The sequence below is a fragment of the Spermophilus citellus genome (genome assembly GCF_964194105.1).
Source record: "Spermophilus citellus genome assembly, chromosome: 17".
Lineage (NCBI taxonomy): Eukaryota > Metazoa > Chordata > Mammalia > Rodentia > Sciuridae > Spermophilus > Spermophilus citellus.
Genome location: NC_138199.1, coordinates 23,255,666 through 23,273,041, shown reverse-complemented (window position 1 = coordinate 23,273,041; position 17,376 = coordinate 23,255,666). Strand labels below are relative to the sequence as shown.

At 48.5% G+C, this 17,376-nt stretch overlaps 1 protein-coding gene across 7 annotated transcripts; it reads right to left on the bottom strand.

Annotated features, from left to right (window-relative positions):
• Positions 1-17,376, bottom strand: PLD2 (phospholipase D2). Of its 7 annotated transcripts, none has more exons than XM_081270571.1 (26): positions 16,912-17,067; positions 16,274-16,383; positions 16,055-16,185; positions 15,810-15,952; positions 15,322-15,427; positions 15,165-15,230; positions 14,955-15,013; positions 14,729-14,821; positions 14,483-14,635; positions 13,644-13,793; positions 9,903-9,986; positions 9,696-9,774; positions 8,768-8,878; positions 8,434-8,604; positions 7,970-8,096; positions 7,660-7,778; positions 7,455-7,568; positions 7,211-7,315; positions 6,909-6,997; positions 6,686-6,799; positions 6,453-6,502; positions 5,640-5,774; positions 5,292-5,445; positions 4,727-4,841; positions 4,353-4,453; positions 1-85 (listed from the first exon to the last, which is right to left on the bottom strand). In XM_081270571.1, the coding sequence occupies exons 2-26, from the start codon at positions 16,380-16,382 to the stop codon at positions 16-18; spliced, it is 2,748 nt and encodes a 915-aa protein (XP_081126697.1). In that variant the 5' UTR covers position 16,383; positions 16,912-17,067; the 3' UTR covers positions 1-15. The 7 variants fall into 7 exon arrangements, with proteins under 7 accessions (XP_081126697.1, XP_081126698.1, XP_081126695.1 ...); XM_081270572.1 differs by lacking the exon at positions 1-85 and adding an exon at positions 1,643-1,696 and having other exon boundaries at positions 16,912-17,066; XM_081270569.1 differs by lacking the exons at positions 1-85; positions 16,912-17,067 and adding an exon at positions 17,152-17,376 and having other exon boundaries at positions 3,686-4,453.

Below are 17,376 nucleotides of genomic sequence, written 5' to 3'. Positions count from 1 at the left end.
CGGTAGTGCGCTCATCTAGCATGCGTGCGGCCCGGGTTCGATCCTCAGCACCACATACAAACAATGATGTTGTGTCTGTCGAAAACTAAAAAAAAAAAATATATATATATATATATATATATATATATATAAATTCTCTCTCCCTCTCTCCCTCTCTCTTTAAAAAAAAAACAAAAACAAACATACAACAGGGACTAGAGATATAGCTTAGTAGAAAAGCGTTTGCCTGCCATGCATGAGGCCCAGGGTTAGATTCCCATCATCAAAAATAAAATAAGATGGGCTGGGTTTATGGTAGAGCGCTTGCCTAGCAAGTGCGAGTCCCTGGGTTCGATCCTCAGCACCACATAAAAATAAATAAAATAAAGGTATCGTGTCCAACTACAACTCATAAATAAATAAATAGATAAATAGAGGCTGGAATTGTAGCTCAGTGGTAGAGCACTTGTCTAGCATGAGTGAGGCACTGGGGTTGAGCCTCAGCACCACACAAAAACAAATAAATAAAATAAAGGTTAAATTCTTAAGGAAAAATAAATGAAAGCAGTACCTCTTTTAAAAAAATAATAAGGGGCTGGGGATGTGGCTCAGTGGTAAAGTGCTCGCCTAGCATGTGTGGGGTGCTGGGTTGGATCCTCAGCACCATATAAAAATAAAGATTTTTATGTCCACCTACAACTAAAAAAAATATTTTTTAAAAATAATAATAAAATAAAAATAAGACCAGCTGGGGTGGCTGGGATGTAACTCACTTGGTAGAGTACTTGCCTTGTATGCACAAGGTCCTGGGTTCAATCCCCAGCATCACAAAAAGAAACAAACAAAAACTAGCTGGGGGTTCAGGGGTAGAACATCTGTTTAGCATGGCTTCTATCCCCAGACCCAAACATACAACAAAAGATTAATTATAGAACCCTTGGAGGAATAATGAATATTGTATTGGCCTAGTTGTCTACCACCAACCTTTTCCTCCATGCTGGTCTTACGGACTTTGTTTTGTTCGGTGCTGGGGATTGAACCCAGGATGTCAGGCATTTCAAGCAGGTGCTCTGCAACTGACCTACACCCTCAACCCCTAAGCCAGCTTTAGCAACTTTTCCAAGCCCTAAGCAACTTAGAGCTAGTTTCAAAAAAACAGATAGGGCTGGGGGTGTGTGGCTTAGTGGTTAAGCACCCCTGGGTTCAATCTCTGATACCTCCCAAATATAACTATTTTTATTCTAAGCCCTCTCCTACTATTCCCTTACTAAACACTCGCACTTGCTAGAGGGCTTCCAATCAAGATTTAAGGACTCAGGAAGGAAAGTCAAGTTGCCAATGTTAAGTAGAGGCCCATCTAGCCCCTGACCCTGCCTAGGGCAACTACTGCCTCCATCCCACTCCACAATTATGAGGTACTGTCTTCTTAGGAAAGAAGTACTTAGTACCAACAATGAGGCTAATTAATAGAATGCCAATTAGTACCCAGAGATTGCTCTGTGTGGGAGGGGGATTTCTTGCACAGAAGTGGCTTTTTTGGTCTGGGGATTGAATCCAGGCACTGACAGTGGCTTCTTTAGAGAACCAGAAACCTGAACTCAAAGGAAAGGCTGGGGGGCTGGGGATGTGGCTCAAGCGGTAGTGGACTCGCCTGGCATGCGTGCGGCCTGGGTTCAATCCTCAGCACCACATACAAAGATGTTGTGTCCGATGAGAACTAAAAAATAAATATTAAAAAAAATGCACAAGGTCCTGGGTTCAATCCCCAATACTGCAAAAAAATAAATAAATAAAATAATTTAAAAAAAAAAAGAAAGGATGGGGCAGGCACTTTATGTCCTCTTCCCATCATCACCCCCCTGAATCCCCATCTTGCAGGAAACCTCATTAAACTTGCTTTACTCTGCTTAGTTTCTTTCTGCTTTTGTGGCCAATTGTGATACTGGTGATTGAGACTGGTGGAATGGAAGGGCATAAACTAGGTCCAGTGATCAACTTTTTTCTAACTTTGAAATATTTCATACATATTAAAAAAGTCACTTTAAAGAAAAGTTATGAATATATGTGTATATATAATCTAATAGGCATGGTAGCCCACACCTGTAATCCCAGCAACTCAGAAAGTTGAGGCAGGAGGTTCACAAATTCAAGTCTAGCCTGGGCAATTCAGCAAGACCCTGTCTCAAAATAAAAAATAAAAAGGACTGGGGATGTAGCTCAGTGATAGAGCAACCCTGGGTTCAATCCCCTGTCCAAGAAAAAATAAATAAATACGTTAGTAAAATTTTTTAAAAAATGTATAAAACCCATTACACATATATTTACACACATATTTACACACACACACACTGTGTGTATATATACATTTATGTATAGTCCATAAAGTGTGTTTCATAAACTATGTATTCACTACTCAGTATAAAAGATAAATTGAGTTTATCTTCAATTGAATTGAAGCTGTTTGTGTACCCCTCCTGGGAGATAGCCATCCTCAATTTGGTGTTATCTTCTTTCCTCCACTATGCGTTTTAGTCTTTCCTCTTGGGCATTTCTTCCAATAGAACTTTGTGCAGTGCTAGAAATGGTGTATATCTGCACTGAATAGTATGGGGGCTGTTAGCAATAAGTGGCTTTTAAACACTTATAATGTGGCAAATGTGAAGCACTGAATTCTTTCTTGCTTCTCTCTCTTTCTTTATTTGTGGTGTTGAGGTTCGAACCAAGGTCCTAAGCATGCCAGACAAGAGCTCTACCTCTGAGCCACATCCCCCACCCTCTCTCGATTTAATTCATTTAAATTGAAATATCACATGTAGCTAGTAGCTACTATGTTGGACAATGAAGCACTGCAACCTGCCTTAAGGGTGAGGACTTTGCTGCACTTCATTCTATGAGTCTAGAACAGTGGCTGGCAGATAGCAGGAGCTCAGTTAATATTCAGGTCAGCGACTGAGTCTTTATAGCAAGCTGGGCAAAAGTATTATTCCCATTTTCCTGTCCAGACCACTGATGCCCAGAGAATTAATGTATCTTGATAACTTTAAGTGATAAATCCAGTTTTCCCTGACCTTGACCTTTCAGCCCTGCCTCTGTTTGGTACTGGGGATTAAACCCAGGAGTACTCCACCAGAGCTACATTCCCAGCCCTTTTTATTTTTTGAGAAAGGGTCTTGCTGAATCATTCTCAAGCTTGTAATCCTTTTGCTTTAGCTTCCTGAGTTATTCAGACTACAGGTGTGAGCCACTGCACCTGGCCAAGCCTATACTGAGTGTGTGTGTGTGTGTGTGTTGGGCTTTGAACCCAGGGTCTTATGCATGCTAAACATGAGTTCTACCCCTGAGCTGTACCCCTAGACTCAAACATGTACTTCTTAACCATTCCAAAGGGGTTTCATAAGCTCCTCTGGGTACTGCTACTTGAATAAGAGGAGCCTGTCAGGCCCTTCTCAGGGCACCCCTGTCATTGGCAGCTGCAGTATAAGCTCCAGGGTTCTCCGTGTCGTGGTTTTGCGTTGCCCTTCCTTATACTGAAGCAGCAGCACTGTGCTCTGAAGCTACAGACAGAAGCACGGAGATGCATGCAGACAGGAAGAAGAAAGGAGTGGGGATGGGGGAGAAGGTGTAGGAGACTGGTGTCCTTTGTAGGCAGGAAGGGGGTGTCTGAGACGAGCACTAAACTCCTTCAATAAAGAGGCATATGCCTTTTCTAAACTTTTATTTATGAAATGCTTATTGAACTGGTAAGAAGTTAGTGTCTGTCAGCAGGCTGGTGAAGGGAGTTAGTGTGCCTTCCTCCCTGACCCCAGTGGGGGCTGCAGCCAGAAGTGGTTTTATCCTTCCCTCCATCTTGGCAGCAATGGGCTGAGAGACCCTGGAGTAGGGAGGGGGTCCAAGGGCAAAAGAAGGAGAGATGGGGAATGCCCAGGGTAGAGTCCCCTCCTCCCAGAATAAGAAGCTTGACTTCAGGCGTCTGGTAGGAATTATGCTTCTCTGGAGCAGTGGTTTCAATGCTGAGGCAGGGAGGGTGAACCTCAAAGGGACCCTCTTCTGCCTCCCCAGACCAGGTTTGGAGTGCCTCTTTGACTACTTTTCAAGTAAAGGTTCTCTATGATTTCTCTAGTCCCCTCCAGGGATGCCTGCTTCCTCAGATCTCAAAGGGCACCCACCCTCAGTCCTCAGGGTTTAGGGACAGAGAACCAAGCATGGTAGAGTTCCACAGCTGGTGACCTCTCCCTGTCTGAAGCCTCAGCTATGTCCACACTTCTAGGGGTATCATCCCCTCCTTGCTCCCCAGCGGGGGCAGCAAAGACTCATCTTCCAAGAACTTGAGAGGGAAGTGAACCAGGTGGCCCTGGACCAGGTTGAGCTCAGACCTGGCCAAGGAAGGGCTGACTGTGGCCAGAGGTTCCACGGTCACATATTCCCGGAGAGTCCGCAGGGAACGGGTGGCATTAGACGGCAGACAGCGGAAGATCTGGGGGCAGGTGAGCATGGAAGCCAGTTACACTTGGAGACGCTTGCACAAGAGTCTAAGCTAACTGGCCTAGACTCTTGATTCCCCATACCACTTCTCAATATCCCCCATGTTGACTGGGGCCACTAAATCCCCTAATAGTAAATGCTCCCTACTCAAAAGGCAAGTCCCCCTCCCCCCCACCTCCTTTCTGAGAATGACTGTTTCTCTCTGCCTCACCTTCAGCAAGATAATTCATCAAATCCCCAAGGCTAGCCCCCCCTCAGCTCCCACCTGCTCATAGATATTGGCATTATTCTCTGCTGTCTCTTGCCACAACTGGAAGAAGTCATCACAGATAGGGTCTCGAAGATCCAGGTCTGGCCGTGCATTTGCCCCGAGAATCACACTATGGAAGAAAAGATCCGGATGGGGCCAAATTAAGATTTTTTTTTTTTTTAGTTGTCAATGGACCTTTATTATATTTATTTATTTATAGGTGTTGCTGAGAATCAAATCCAGTGCAAAAGCTCTACCACTGAGCCACAACCCCAGCCAAATTATGATCTTTAGAGAACATGAATATCAGAAAAGTTATAGTATCTCTACCCTGGTACTTCAAACTAGATGGCACTATTAAACTGTAAAATAAGTAAATGAGTCCAACAGAGCATTGATTTGTCTCTATTTTTAATTTTTTTTCCTTTTTTTGGTGTTCCTACTTTGCTGATAGCCTAAACTGGATTAGCCTGCCTCCTGGGAAATTGAACACTAGCTCTAGGCAGTTCTCACATCTGACTCAAAAGGCAAGTCCCCCTCCTCCACCCCCTCCTTCTTGCAGCACCCCACCCGGCTCTACCTGAAGCAGTGCTTCCGCAAGCTCAAGGCAAACCTGCCCGCTTGATATTCTGCCCCATCCATCAGGGATGGCTCCATCTCTGTGTCCTCAATCAGCACCGCCAGTTCGCTGTCTCTCTTCCCCAGCAAGCTCCGGTCATTGATGTTTGCAGAACCTGTGGTAGGTGCAGGACATGCTGCATCTGCCTTGGCCCAGGGGCATCCTCAAATATCCCATCACCTTTATCAGAAAACTGGCCTGTGGGCAAAACCTCCCTTGACCCTCAACTGCAGTCTCTGTCATCCCTTGTCACCCCTCTGCCTCTCTCCACCCTCCTGTTGATGCTAGGGGCCCAGATCCAAAACTGACCAATGATGACTGTCCGGTCATCTGCAATGAGCAGCTTGCTGTGGATATAGATGAGTTCTGAGACTGGGTGCCCGCCCAGCTCTCCGTGTGTGCGGAGCCCACAGATGGACATGTAGTCCCGCCACGCTGTCCCCACTGCACATAAGAGAGGATGGGGAGTGAGGTGAGAAGTACCCTCTGTGTGCAGATGGGGCCCTGTCCCACCTCTCTCCTCATTTCAGAAGCCCTGCCTAGAGTCTAATCTGTACACTTCTCTTGGCAATGAAAGGCCACCTGGGGTCTGAGTAGCTCCAGAAGCACAGAAGAATGACAAGCCCCATGCAGTGGCAAAGGCCTTAATCCCAGCAATTTGAGGGGCTGAGACAAAAGGCCAGCCTGGGCAACTTAGCAAGACCCTGTTTCAAAAATAAAATGAAATTGGGCGCAGTGGCACACGCCTGAAATCCTAATGGCTCTGGAGGCTGAGACAGGAAGACTGTGAGTTCAAAGCCAGCCTCAGCAACACTGAGGCACTAAGCAACTCAGTAAGACCCTGTCTCTAAATAGTAAAATACGAAATAGGACTGGGAATGTGGTTCAGTAGTCAAGTGCCCCTGAGTTCAATCCTTGGTACCTCAAAATAAATGACTGAATAAATGAATGAAATTAAGCAAAAAGAGCTAGGGAATACTTCAGTGGTAGAATACCCTTGGATTCAATCTCCCCAGTACCATAAAAAAAAAAAAAAATAGAATGACAGCCTCCTTTCCTTACTCCCAGACCTCCAGCTCCCTAGAGGTCTGGTGGGGGCTTGACCCAGTCCCCAGCACTCACTGGCTGCTTTGAGGCGATGCAGGATTGAATACTCCCCACGACACAGGGTCCTGAGAGGAAAAAAAAAAGGTGAGGGAGGTGGAGGCTGGGCAGGGGAAGGGAGGGAGGTGGAGGCTGGGCAGGGGAAGGGAGGTTTCAGGAGAGGTGGACCTCAAAGGTCTAGCAGGAAGGAGTCAAGACAGAGTTAGGAGGAGGCATGGGCAGAATGAGACGCAGAGCCTGGCTGTGGTCACCTGTAAGTGAAGTGCAGAATGGCCTGGATGGAGTTACCTCCACCCGTGGAGATGTCACCCTCGAAGCCAGGGAGCAAGGGCAAAAGCACGTATACTCTGAAACACTGTCCCTGCCTGGGGAAAGGGGCAGAATCAGAGGTGTGACGCCCCCTAAGTGAACCCTACCCACTCTGGCTGGGCTTAAACCATGCCCACTGTCCCCACCATCCTGAGTCCACCTTACTTGTGGGCCTTCAGGATTCTGTCCACAATCTCATCGCCCACCTTGTTCAGAACCGTACGCCCATCTGAGCAGCTAATGAAGAACTGATTCTGGGACAGGGACCAGAGAGAGACATCAGCAGCCTGGTCCCAGGCCCTGTCCTCACTCCCCGCCCCCCAGTCCCCAGCCCAGGCCTTGGTCTTGCACTTCCCCATCTAGTCCAGGCCCACCCACACCAGCTCTCCACGATCACACTTGCACTCTCAGCCTCTCCCCTGGGACATCCCTTCCATCCTCTTCCTCCACCCTCACCCCCGTCAGACCTCAATGTAGAGGAAGTGCTGGCTCTCCCTGATGGTGTGCAGGTAGGCATTGAGGATAGAGTTCTCCAAAGTTCCTGCTGACCAGCGGTCCACAGACCGCAAGACCTAATGGCACAGTGAAAATAATGTGGTTTCTAATCCCAGAGGAGGTGGAATCTTGGGAACTCTCACAACAGGGAACATGGGTGGGGCACTGGACTGAGGGTAAGGGGAAGAGTGGGCTGGCTGAAGTCAGGAGCCTCACCTGCACAGTGGTGCACTGTCCCCCAGGGAGTGTGAAGGGGAGCTGGTGTGCGGTGCTGGTGGACTTAGGCAACAGGTAGGGGTACATGGGTATCTTGTACTTGGCCTTGGTGGTCTGAGGTAGAGGGATGGCAGAGTTAGCAGGAGGTGGGCAGCTAAGCCTGGCTCTCCCTCCCTACTTCCAGATGCCCTGGAGGAGTGAGCACCTTGGTGAAGTTCCAGCGCTGGATGAAGTGCCGGGCAAGGTCTCGGGCAGCTGAGCCATGGATGACCACTCCAATGTCCCGCCATGGCATCCGTGGTGTGGTCTCCCTGTCAATGAAATCTGGGAGCCCCAGGCGAGTCAGGGGAGAGGTCAGGCTGGTCTCTTGGGGATACCTGGGGCAGGAGGAGGAGGAGGAGGCTACCAGATGGAAGGCTACATTATCTTTAACCATGTCAACCAGTTCTCAGTCCCAGCCTCAACTTCTGCCCCTGCTCCCAGCTCTTGGAGGCCTTGCAGGAAGGGAGCCTCACCTTCAAAAGGCCGGTCCAGCTGTACCCAGTCCTTGGTGATAAGATTGCTGTAGTCCTTGCCCAGCCAGAAGAATTGGTTGTGAGAGAGGTCTGGGGTGGTTGCAGAGTCTGGGCATGGGGTGGGAGGCTGTAAGGGGCAACATGGGGCAAGGCGAGGTCATGGGGCCATACAGAGCCAGGCCAAAGAGAAGACAGGAACACTGAAATAGGCTGAGAGAGACAGAGACAGTAAGAATGAAAGAGAGTTTGATCCTTCATCCCTCCCCTTCAGCTGCACTTTTAGTTAGTGAAAATGGAGAAAAAACTGGGTTATAGTATTCTCAAAGTGGGTTCTTGGGATTCTAGAAAGATTGAGGGTGGGCAATGCTTGGAATGACTGGAGGGGGAAGGGTAGAGCTGGGAAGGCATATGGATTTTGACTATCTGAGTTTGGGGGAACCTCAGGAAGGCCATGGGAGAATTACCTGTGGGGTGGTTGATTCAGAGGAGTCTCCAAGGTCAGTGAGTCGATAGTGTAGATCATCCCAGCGACCATAGGCAAGGTCCAGACCCCCCAAGAAGGCCACCACTTGGTCTACTACCAGAAGCTTCTCATGATGAGCCCACAATGTCACTTGGTCTGGGTGACGCATCACCTGGAGCATGTGTAGAGGAAGGAGTCATGAGGGTGGATTTAGGTAAGAGAAGATGGAGAGGGAAAGATGGAAGGATGAGACCTCCAGGGAGGGGGCTTAGAGGGGATGGGGAAGTGTGGTGAGGAGGACTCTTCTGTGGGAGGGGTCTCTGACGCAGAGTCACCTTTATATTGGGATGCAACAGCATCAGCATCCTCTTGCTATAGCCACTGTTGATGCCCAAGGCCAATTCCACTTCCTTAAACAGCAGTACAGACACACGGACACCCTCCTCCTGGTGGTGAATAAGGGAATTAAAAACCTGTACCTCTCCCAGATTGGCCCCTTTCTTCCCTCCCTTCTTCATGTTCAGGATTCCTATATGGCCCTCCACCTGCCTGAAGATCCTAGATGCTCTGCATGCAACACTGCCTTAATGCTTGCAGCAAACTTAAGACTGACTTATCTACTCATCCACTCATCTATCCACACGTCTATCCACCTACCCTTCATTATCTATCTATCCATCTTCTCAACCATTTACTCATCATCTTTTTCCCCCCCTGTGGTGTTGGGGATTGAACCCAGGGCCTTCTGCATGTGAGGCAAGCACTTAACCAACTGAGCTATATCCCCAGCCTACTCATCATCTTATCTACCATCTCTCATTCATTCCCCTTCCCACCCACTCTGTATGCCTCCATGTTTCCAACTCATATTCTTCCATTCATCTCCTTTTCCATTATCTATCCATCCACTTACCTAGTCACCTTCCATCATCCATGTAGCCTTCCTCCCAGCTATCAACATCCACAAATGCCCCCTGATATGACAGGTGCTGTGCTTTGAACTAGAACTAATGCTGTTTATCAGTCCAGTACGAGATATACATGTACACCCCAGGTAACAATAACGTGCTATGGGTACCAGGAGTGAAGTCTGCCAGTACTGAGAAGAGGTGATGTCTGACTGACACTGAGCCAGGACAAGCATATTTCCCTCCCCTGAAGTCTCAGATTCCCTATCTTATCCCTTGCTGCTGTCCTTCTAATCAACCTTCACCCACATGCAATCCCACCATTCCTCCTTTCTAGCCTGATCACTTTCCTCACCGCCTTCCTCTTGAGCATAATGTCCAGTCTCCAGTCGTCTGAATGGGCTGGACGCTTCAGGTAAATCTCAGGACTCAACCTAGGATTCAGGGCAGTAGGTAAGAGGCAAGCTGAGCTCCAGCCAGGCAGCCACTCTTTGCTTAACCTGTATGCGGATCTGCTACAGGTCTACCCTACCCCTTCTCTCATAGGTCTTTCTCCACTCACCACCAGTCTGTGATGAAAATCTCTTCTCGAGCTCGAAGGATGGCATCTGCTACAGCAGCAAAGTAACCTGCCCCATTCACGAACCTGGGGGGAGGCCAAGCCAAGGAGGTCAGGGGAGGTAGAAGCCAGAAAGTTCTGGAGAGTGAAGATGGGAGGACAGTCATAAGTCAGAGGTGAAAGCAAAGTCAAAGATCAGGAATTATCAGAAAAGTCAGAGGGTATCAAAGTGGGGTTTACCAGTATGATCTGCCAATATGAGCTACATTAAAAAAATGATAAAAGACACAATAAACTAAAGAAATGGACTAAAGACTAGGAGGATTACTATATTACACATAAAGAGCTCCAGCAAATTAATTAAGAAAAAGACACTGAAGAATGGGCAAAGAACAGAAAAAATTAAAATAGTTAATCAGGTCTGGAGCTGTAGCTCAATGGCAGATGCTTGCCTGGCATGCATGAAGCACTGGGCTCGATCCTCAGCACCACGTAAAAATAAATAAATAAAAGTAAAGATATTGTGTTCATCTATAACTAAAAAAAATGTTTTAAAAATAGTTAATCATAGAAAAAGATATGCAAACAAGAAACTGAAATTAAAATGAATAACTTTTTTGGGGGTAGTACTAGGTATCAAATCTAAGGCCTCATGCATTCTAGGCAAGCATTCTACCACTGAGCTACATCCCAGCCCCATATGCAACACTCTTCAATACCATTAAATATACATAGTAATTTTAGTTCTAGTAATATATGTTCTTTTTCCTTTTTGTTTGTGGTGATGCTGGGATCCTAACCCAGGGTTTTGCATGTTTTACCACAGAGTTATACTTCCCTTTCTAGGAATACATATTCTAAAATGCTTAGGCAAAGACTGTGTTTATGGAAATATTGTCTATGAAAGTGAAAATGGGAAATAACCCAAATGTTTAATTTCTAATACATGTAGTAAGTGGAGGGGAGTTGCAAGAAGATGTATATATCATTTATGTTAAAAAATAACATATGTGCATGCACATATAAAAATATGCAGGAAAGGATCTAAGAGGATAAATATCCACTACTGTCAGGGTTATTTCTGGGAAGAGAAATGGGATTGCTGGGACAGGTTTAAGGAAGGAGTAAGGAGGAGTAGATAGAGTGTTATGTAATGAGTGAGGTTTTTTTTAATATTTATTTTTTAGTTGTAGGTGGATCTACCATGCGTCCTGCGCAGTGGTTTCATTAATGAGGTTCTAGGCATAAAGTTAGTTAGAATAGATCGAAATAAAACACACAGTTACCTTATTTATATTGCTAGGTCCGAGACGGCTCACCTCTCTGGTTCCCACCTCTAGCCGCCCAGCAGGGCAGCGAGGATTACTCAGGGCTAGCAGGAGAGAGAGAGAGCGAACACGCCTGGGAGTAGCCCTTTATTGGGGAACAAGAGATTCAGGGGAGAATTCCATCCAATGAAGGTTGAGGGAGGGCTGCACTCCAAGGTCAGGGTCAGTGATTGGGTCCCTGGGGTCAGTGGTCAGGCACACCCCCACACGGATGGGCTCTCTCATCAGGAAAGGGTCGGGAAAGCTTCTACAGAGCCAAAGCGCCTCAGGCCCTTAACGGGAGTCACCAATCACGTGTTAGAATGGCTTCCCACAGGTGAACAAAATATTTTTATTTCATTTTTATGTGGTGCTGAGGATGGAACCCAGTGCCTCACGTGTGCTAAGTGAGAGCTCTACTTCTGAGTCAGGACCCCAGCTCCAATGAGTTAAGTTTTAATCTTTCTTTTATTTTTTGTGTTACTGAATTTTGACTTTTTGTAGTCAAAAAGTTTGTTTGTTTGTAGTGTTGGGGATCAAACACAGGATCTTGGGGGGGTAAAAAAAAGTATTAGGAAGGTACTCTACCACTGAGCTACATCCCTAGCCCTTTTTTTTTTTTTTTTTTGGTACCAGGGATTGAATTTATGGGTACTTAATCACTGAGCCACATCCCCAGCCCTTTTTGTATTTTATTTAGAAACAGGGTCTTAATGAATTGCTTAGCGCCTTGCAAAATTGCCAAAGCTGGCTTTTAACTCAAGATCCTCCTGCCTTAGCCTCCCAAGTGGCTGGAATTCAGAAGGCATGTGTTACTGCTCTGGGCTAGCCTTTGACTTTTTTTTTTAGTTGTAGATGGACACAATACCTTTGCTTTATTTATTTATTTTTATGTGGCACTGAGGATCAAACCCAGTGCCTCATGCATGCTAGGCAAACACTCTACCACTGAGCTACACCCCAGCCCTAGCCCTTGACGTTTAAAACTAACAGTCTAGGATGGTGGTAAAGAGCAGAGTCTTGACCCCGTCTTCCCACATTTGAGTCCCAGTTCAAGTGTGCACAATGAATGTGACCTTGGGTAAATTACCTAACATCTCCTTGCCCCAGTTTTCTCATCTACAAAAGAGAGACAGCCACACCTACTTCACAGAGTTGTGAGGATCCAAAGGTTAATGCATATAAAACAATTAGTTTGTGGAACAAAGGAAATGCTATGTAGTGGTAGCTATTGTTAGGGTTTTTTTTGTTTTTTGTTTTTTGTTTTTTTTTTTAGAGAGAGAGAGAGAGAGAGAGGGAGAGAGAGAGAGAGGAAGAGAGAGAGAGAAATTTTTTTTAATATTTATTTTTTAGTTATTGGCGGACACAACATCTTTGTTTGTATGTAGTGCTGAGGATCGAACCCGGGCCACATGCATGCCAGGCGAGCGTGCTACCACTTGAGCCACATCCCAAGCCCAGTTCTTGTATTTTTTTTTTAAATCTCAACACTACCTCCAAGAAAAAATTCATTCCACCACTCCCCTCTGCCTGTGGTAAAGTCTGACCTCTTGGCTTAGCACACTGACCCTGCAAGATCAGGTGCTACTGACTCCTAGGCTCTTCTCTGTTCCTCTCTGCAGTAATAATCAGTCTTCACGGTTCCCAAACATGTCAAGCTATTTCTACATTCTTTGCCTGGACTGCCCTTCTCCATTTTCTTTATCTTGCTAAAGCAAACCTCAGGATTATGCCTTCTGGAAGTTGGTTCTGACATTCCATTGCCGGGGCAGATGCTCCCCCTCTGTGCTCCTTACACTGTATCTATCATGCTTACAGCAAGTTCACATTGTTTTATTATTAGATCACCTACTTCCCTAAACCAAAGAAGCCTGTATCATTGCCAGCACTGGATGGGCATATAGTAGTACTTAGAAAATGCTTAATAAATGAAGGAATAAATCAGAGAGATTTGAGGAGATCACAAACAGAGAGGGTTCAGCTGGGTGTGGGGGTTCAGGCCTGTAATCCCAGCAACTCAGAAAGCTGAGAGTTTGAGGCCAGCCTCAGCAACTTAGTGAGGCCCTAAGCAACTTAGCAAGATTTGTCTCAAAATAAAAAATAAATTGGACTGGGGATATAGCTCAGTGGTAAAGCACCCCTAGGTTCAATTTCTAGTATAAAAAGAAAAAAAAAAGAAAGAAAGTAATAAAAGATAGAAAGAAAACAAACAAAATCAGAGAGATTAAAGAGTTCCTAAGAGGTCAGCAGTTAGGAAGGAGGGGAGGTCAGCAGCATCAATCAGTGTGGTTAAAGCAATCTGGGAGATTGGAGGAATCAAAGTGGGCACTGGAATCAGAAGATGTCAGAGCAGATAAAAGAGAGGGTCAAGAACTCAGAGAAGACCAAGGGGGTCAAGAAAGCCACACACAAGCTCAGAGGGATTTCAGTGTCTCACCACCGGGCTAGGGTCCCAGGCCTGGGTGGGGCATAGCTGTCATGCCGGTGCAGCTGTAGGAAGTCTTTGCCTGGGCCCTGTGCCAGCTCAGTGATCTCCTGGCCCCACCACCGTGCCTGCCGGTAGCTGCTGCACTTGAGAATCAAGGACCTGGACAGAAACAATGAGATGAACCACCTATGGTCTCGCCCAGAGACTTCCCAGCTTTGGCTGTTACCTTTTCTTTATTTTTCCTTTCTTTTTTTGGGGGGGGGGTAGGAGGTGGGGGGACTGGGACTGAACCCAGAGGCACTTTACCACTGAGCCACATCCCCAGACCTTTTTTATATTTTATTTTGAGACAGGGCCTCACTAAGTTGCTGAGGCTGGTCTCAAATTTGGGATCCTCTTGCTTCAGCTTCCTGAGTTGCTGGGAGTACAGGCCTCCACCTCTGTGCCCGGAACTGGTTATTACTTATCCCCACTTCCTTCCTTGCCCCTAATCATAACTCCATAGACACAGGGCATACACCTACCTTACTCACAGTTGTGTCCTCAGCAACTAGCATTGTATCAGGCAATTAGATTTGTTGAATGAATGAATTAATGAATGCCATTCCTCGTCTTTTACATTGGGAGCCCTTCCTCCAGGCTTGTACTAACCCCCATGTCCTTTGGTCCTGACTTTAAGAGCATACCAAGCATCTGGCTGAACTTGTTCCCTGCTTTAAAACTGTAGTGGATCCAGAGGGTGGGGGTAGAAAAGCCTTCCTCTCCTGTGATGTTTTCTGCTAAACTCAATTCAGGGCCATGGGCTGTTCTCCACTCACCAGTTGACTCTCACACCAGGGAGCTCTTACCTGTGGGAGGTATCGATCCGCACCCCATACCGTGCCTCTGTTCTCCTTTTCCCCACCTGCACCTCGAAGCCAGGGTCAAAGAGCTGAACAAATGAGATGGCACCAGTCTCCAGGCGCATGTACAACAGGAAGGAGTCTTTCACCACCAGCCACCTGGAGCAGGAAGGGCTCTGTGCTTTCTTCCCTCCCTCCCAATCTCCCTCCTCACCTGTATCCACTGTCTGGCTGCTTAGCCTGAGCCCTCACCTCTTGGACCAGCGATAGCAAACTTGGTCTCGGCCACAACAGGTGAAGCCAGGAACATGGTGACCACCGGAGCGCTTCCGGATTACCCCTTCCCTGCAGGAACATCAGGAAAAGAGAGATGCTGGATGGGGACTCCAGACCCTAGCCTACCCTGCATTGCCTGCCTTGTTCTCAGGCACGGATAGGGATATGTGCAGATGGCTAGGGGAGGGGTCCACACACTCACAGTCCTTTGGAGCCCAGGTCCGGGATAAAGGAGAGCTGGCTGACTTCTAGGAACTCTGTCTGCAGAGGAAAAAAAAAGCTTGGAGGGAAGGCCTGACTTTCAACCCCTCAAACTCTAAGTGATTCTGAGTTAGAACACCCCCTGCCTCCTGGGGGTCTAATTATCCTGCTCCACCTCAAAGGACCCAGGCATCCAGTCTTTGGACCTTACCATGGCATGGTAGTTGCGATAGAAAGACATGGTCAGTAGATGATTGAGGTAATTCTCCAGGTACTTCTAAAGTAAGGATGGCAGAGAGAGAGACAGATGAGACCAGAGACCTTTGCACACTGCATACCTTTCCAGAGGACCTCGTGTCTGCTCGCACCTGTTTGCTGGCTGCATGTCTGGTGGAGCCCTCAGGACCTGCTCGGGGTAGAGAGGGCATCTCTCTGTCAGCTGCCTCTTGGCCTGGAGAATGGGCAACAGCAAAACTGTGGAAGGGATGGGGTGAGGCTCAGGTAAGAGTTGCAAGGCTCGGTGCCTAGACAGTGAAGGAGGGGTCTTGGAGGAGGGGAGAAGGCCTAGATGCTGGCAGAAGGAAGGCTCCCTACCCTGGGAATGGAGACAACAGAAGGGAAAGGCTGCCAAGGGTATTTTGGGCATTCAGCCCAGCTGAGATATTGGCATAGAACCATGGAGAGGGAGAGCTGAGCAGAGAAAGTTTCCTGGTAACCAGGTCAGGGGAGGGGGCCCAGCAGCTAGACTTGGGGGGAAGAAGAAAGGTTATAACTGGGGGTGAAACAGGCAGAAAAGTGATATCTGTCACAGGAAAGGGGCATTGCCCTTCACAGGAAGCAGTGGGGTCCCCCTCACCGAGCCAGAGGTAGAAGACTCATCAAGACTTTGTGTCTCAGGAGGTCCCGATGCAACTCTTGGAAATGACGGAACTTCTTCTTGGTTGTCCATGTAAAGTCACCATGAGTCAAGCGGACAGAATATAGAGTGCAGGTTCCTATCTGGGGGTGTGAGAAACTGAATCCATGTCCCCTGATTGGGTCCCAGTCCCCCAGTCTGGCCAGGATTCCCTCTAAGCCCCTCCCAGGTGCCAGCCCAGCCACCTTGGATCCACTGGTGTATCTTTCAGTGCCCACCACCTGGGCTGTGACAGGGACCCCAGGGGCGAACACCAAAGGGTGTACTTTCAGAGGCTGAAGGTCGTAGATAGCCAGAAAGGGATGCATTCGGTCAGCTGGGAAGAAAAAAAGGCCAAGGGTATAGAATCCAAGAGGCCCCAGCACCCAGACCTCCCCTCCCTCAGGCTCATACTCCCTGTGTACCTGGGTCCTCTCCCTCCCTCAGAGTGTCCACCTCATCCGGCTCCATATGTAACTGGCTGGAGTCCAGGTCGTCCCCAGAAGGGAAGGGGCTCTCCAGGGTCGCTGTCATCCTAGGAATATGAGGAGGCCTCAGCAAAGTGACGTGACCTTCAGAATCTGGCCCCCATCCTAAGCTCCATGGTCCTCATCTTTTCCACTCATCTACCTCTGGCTGACTCCCAACCTTTCTCTGATTACAGACCCATTGATCTGACTCGCCCCACCAACCCTCGTGTAACCTCCATCCCTTCCTGCTCAGGTCCTTCATCCAGAACCCTTCAGCCCCGCCCCTCGTCCCTTATTCAGGTCCTGGGGGAACACCCAGACAGGCCCGGATGGCCAGGAACTGGGGTATCGCAGAAACCTGGGGAAGGAGTCCAGGGTGGTTAAGAGGTCCCGCGGGGCTCAAGCCAGGCCAGACCAGAAGGGAGAGAGGGTCCAGGCGGGAAGGAGGAAGTTACGCGGTCCCGCCCGGGAGAGAAAAGCCGAAATCTGGGCGTGTGGCTGAGTCAGAAAGCCCAGCAACCCCAGCCCATTCCCGTCCCCGCCCGATTTCCGGGGCCGGGACCTCTGCGGCGCCCCCTCCCCGGCCCCCTCACCCTGGCTGCGGGAGCCGGCGCCCTCGCGGGTTCGCTAGCACAGGGAGCACAGAAGAGCCGGAGCCAGAGCCCACACCCCAGAGGGCCGGGGCGGGGCCGGGGCTCAGGGCCTGCCCTTGGGGGCGGGACGGCCCCCCAGCCTCACCTCCTCGGGATTCTCGTCTATTCTGTCCCGCCCCCGCCGTCCTCCGCCCGCCCCGCTGTCCCTAGCGCCGCAGTGGCCCCAGGGCCGCCCATTACCCGGGGGCGCTATCTGCCACCCGTTTTGTGCGCCCTGCAGGCGCTGTCAGCCGGTTTGTCCACCCGTCCCGCGCCGTCTGTCACACCTTGTTCTAAGGCCACCCAGAGAGCACTCAACACTGCGCACATTCCTCCGCTCCGGCTTCGGCCCCCGGCCCGGCCAGCCGCGAGCTCTGCCTGGAATCCTGGCGCAACTCGCCTCCACCTCGGGAACCTCCTATGCTC

What these genes read in the sequence shown, in the direction of transcription:
- PLD2 (XM_081270569.1), bottom strand. Translation starts at nt 16,382, where the DNA reads ATGACAGCGACCCTGGAGAGCCCCTTCCCTTCTGGGGACGACCTGGAC. An exon ending in GACCTGGGCTCCAAAGGACT is followed by an intron (nt 14,822 to 14,954) that starts GTGAGTGTGTGG and finishes ATGTTCCTGCAG; the next exon opens with GGAAGGGGTAATCCGGAAGC. An exon ending in ATTCTGCACTTCACTTACAG is followed by an intron (nt 6,503 to 6,685) that starts GTGACCACAGCC and finishes TTTTCCTCTCAG; the next exon opens with GACCCTGTGTCGTGGGGAGT.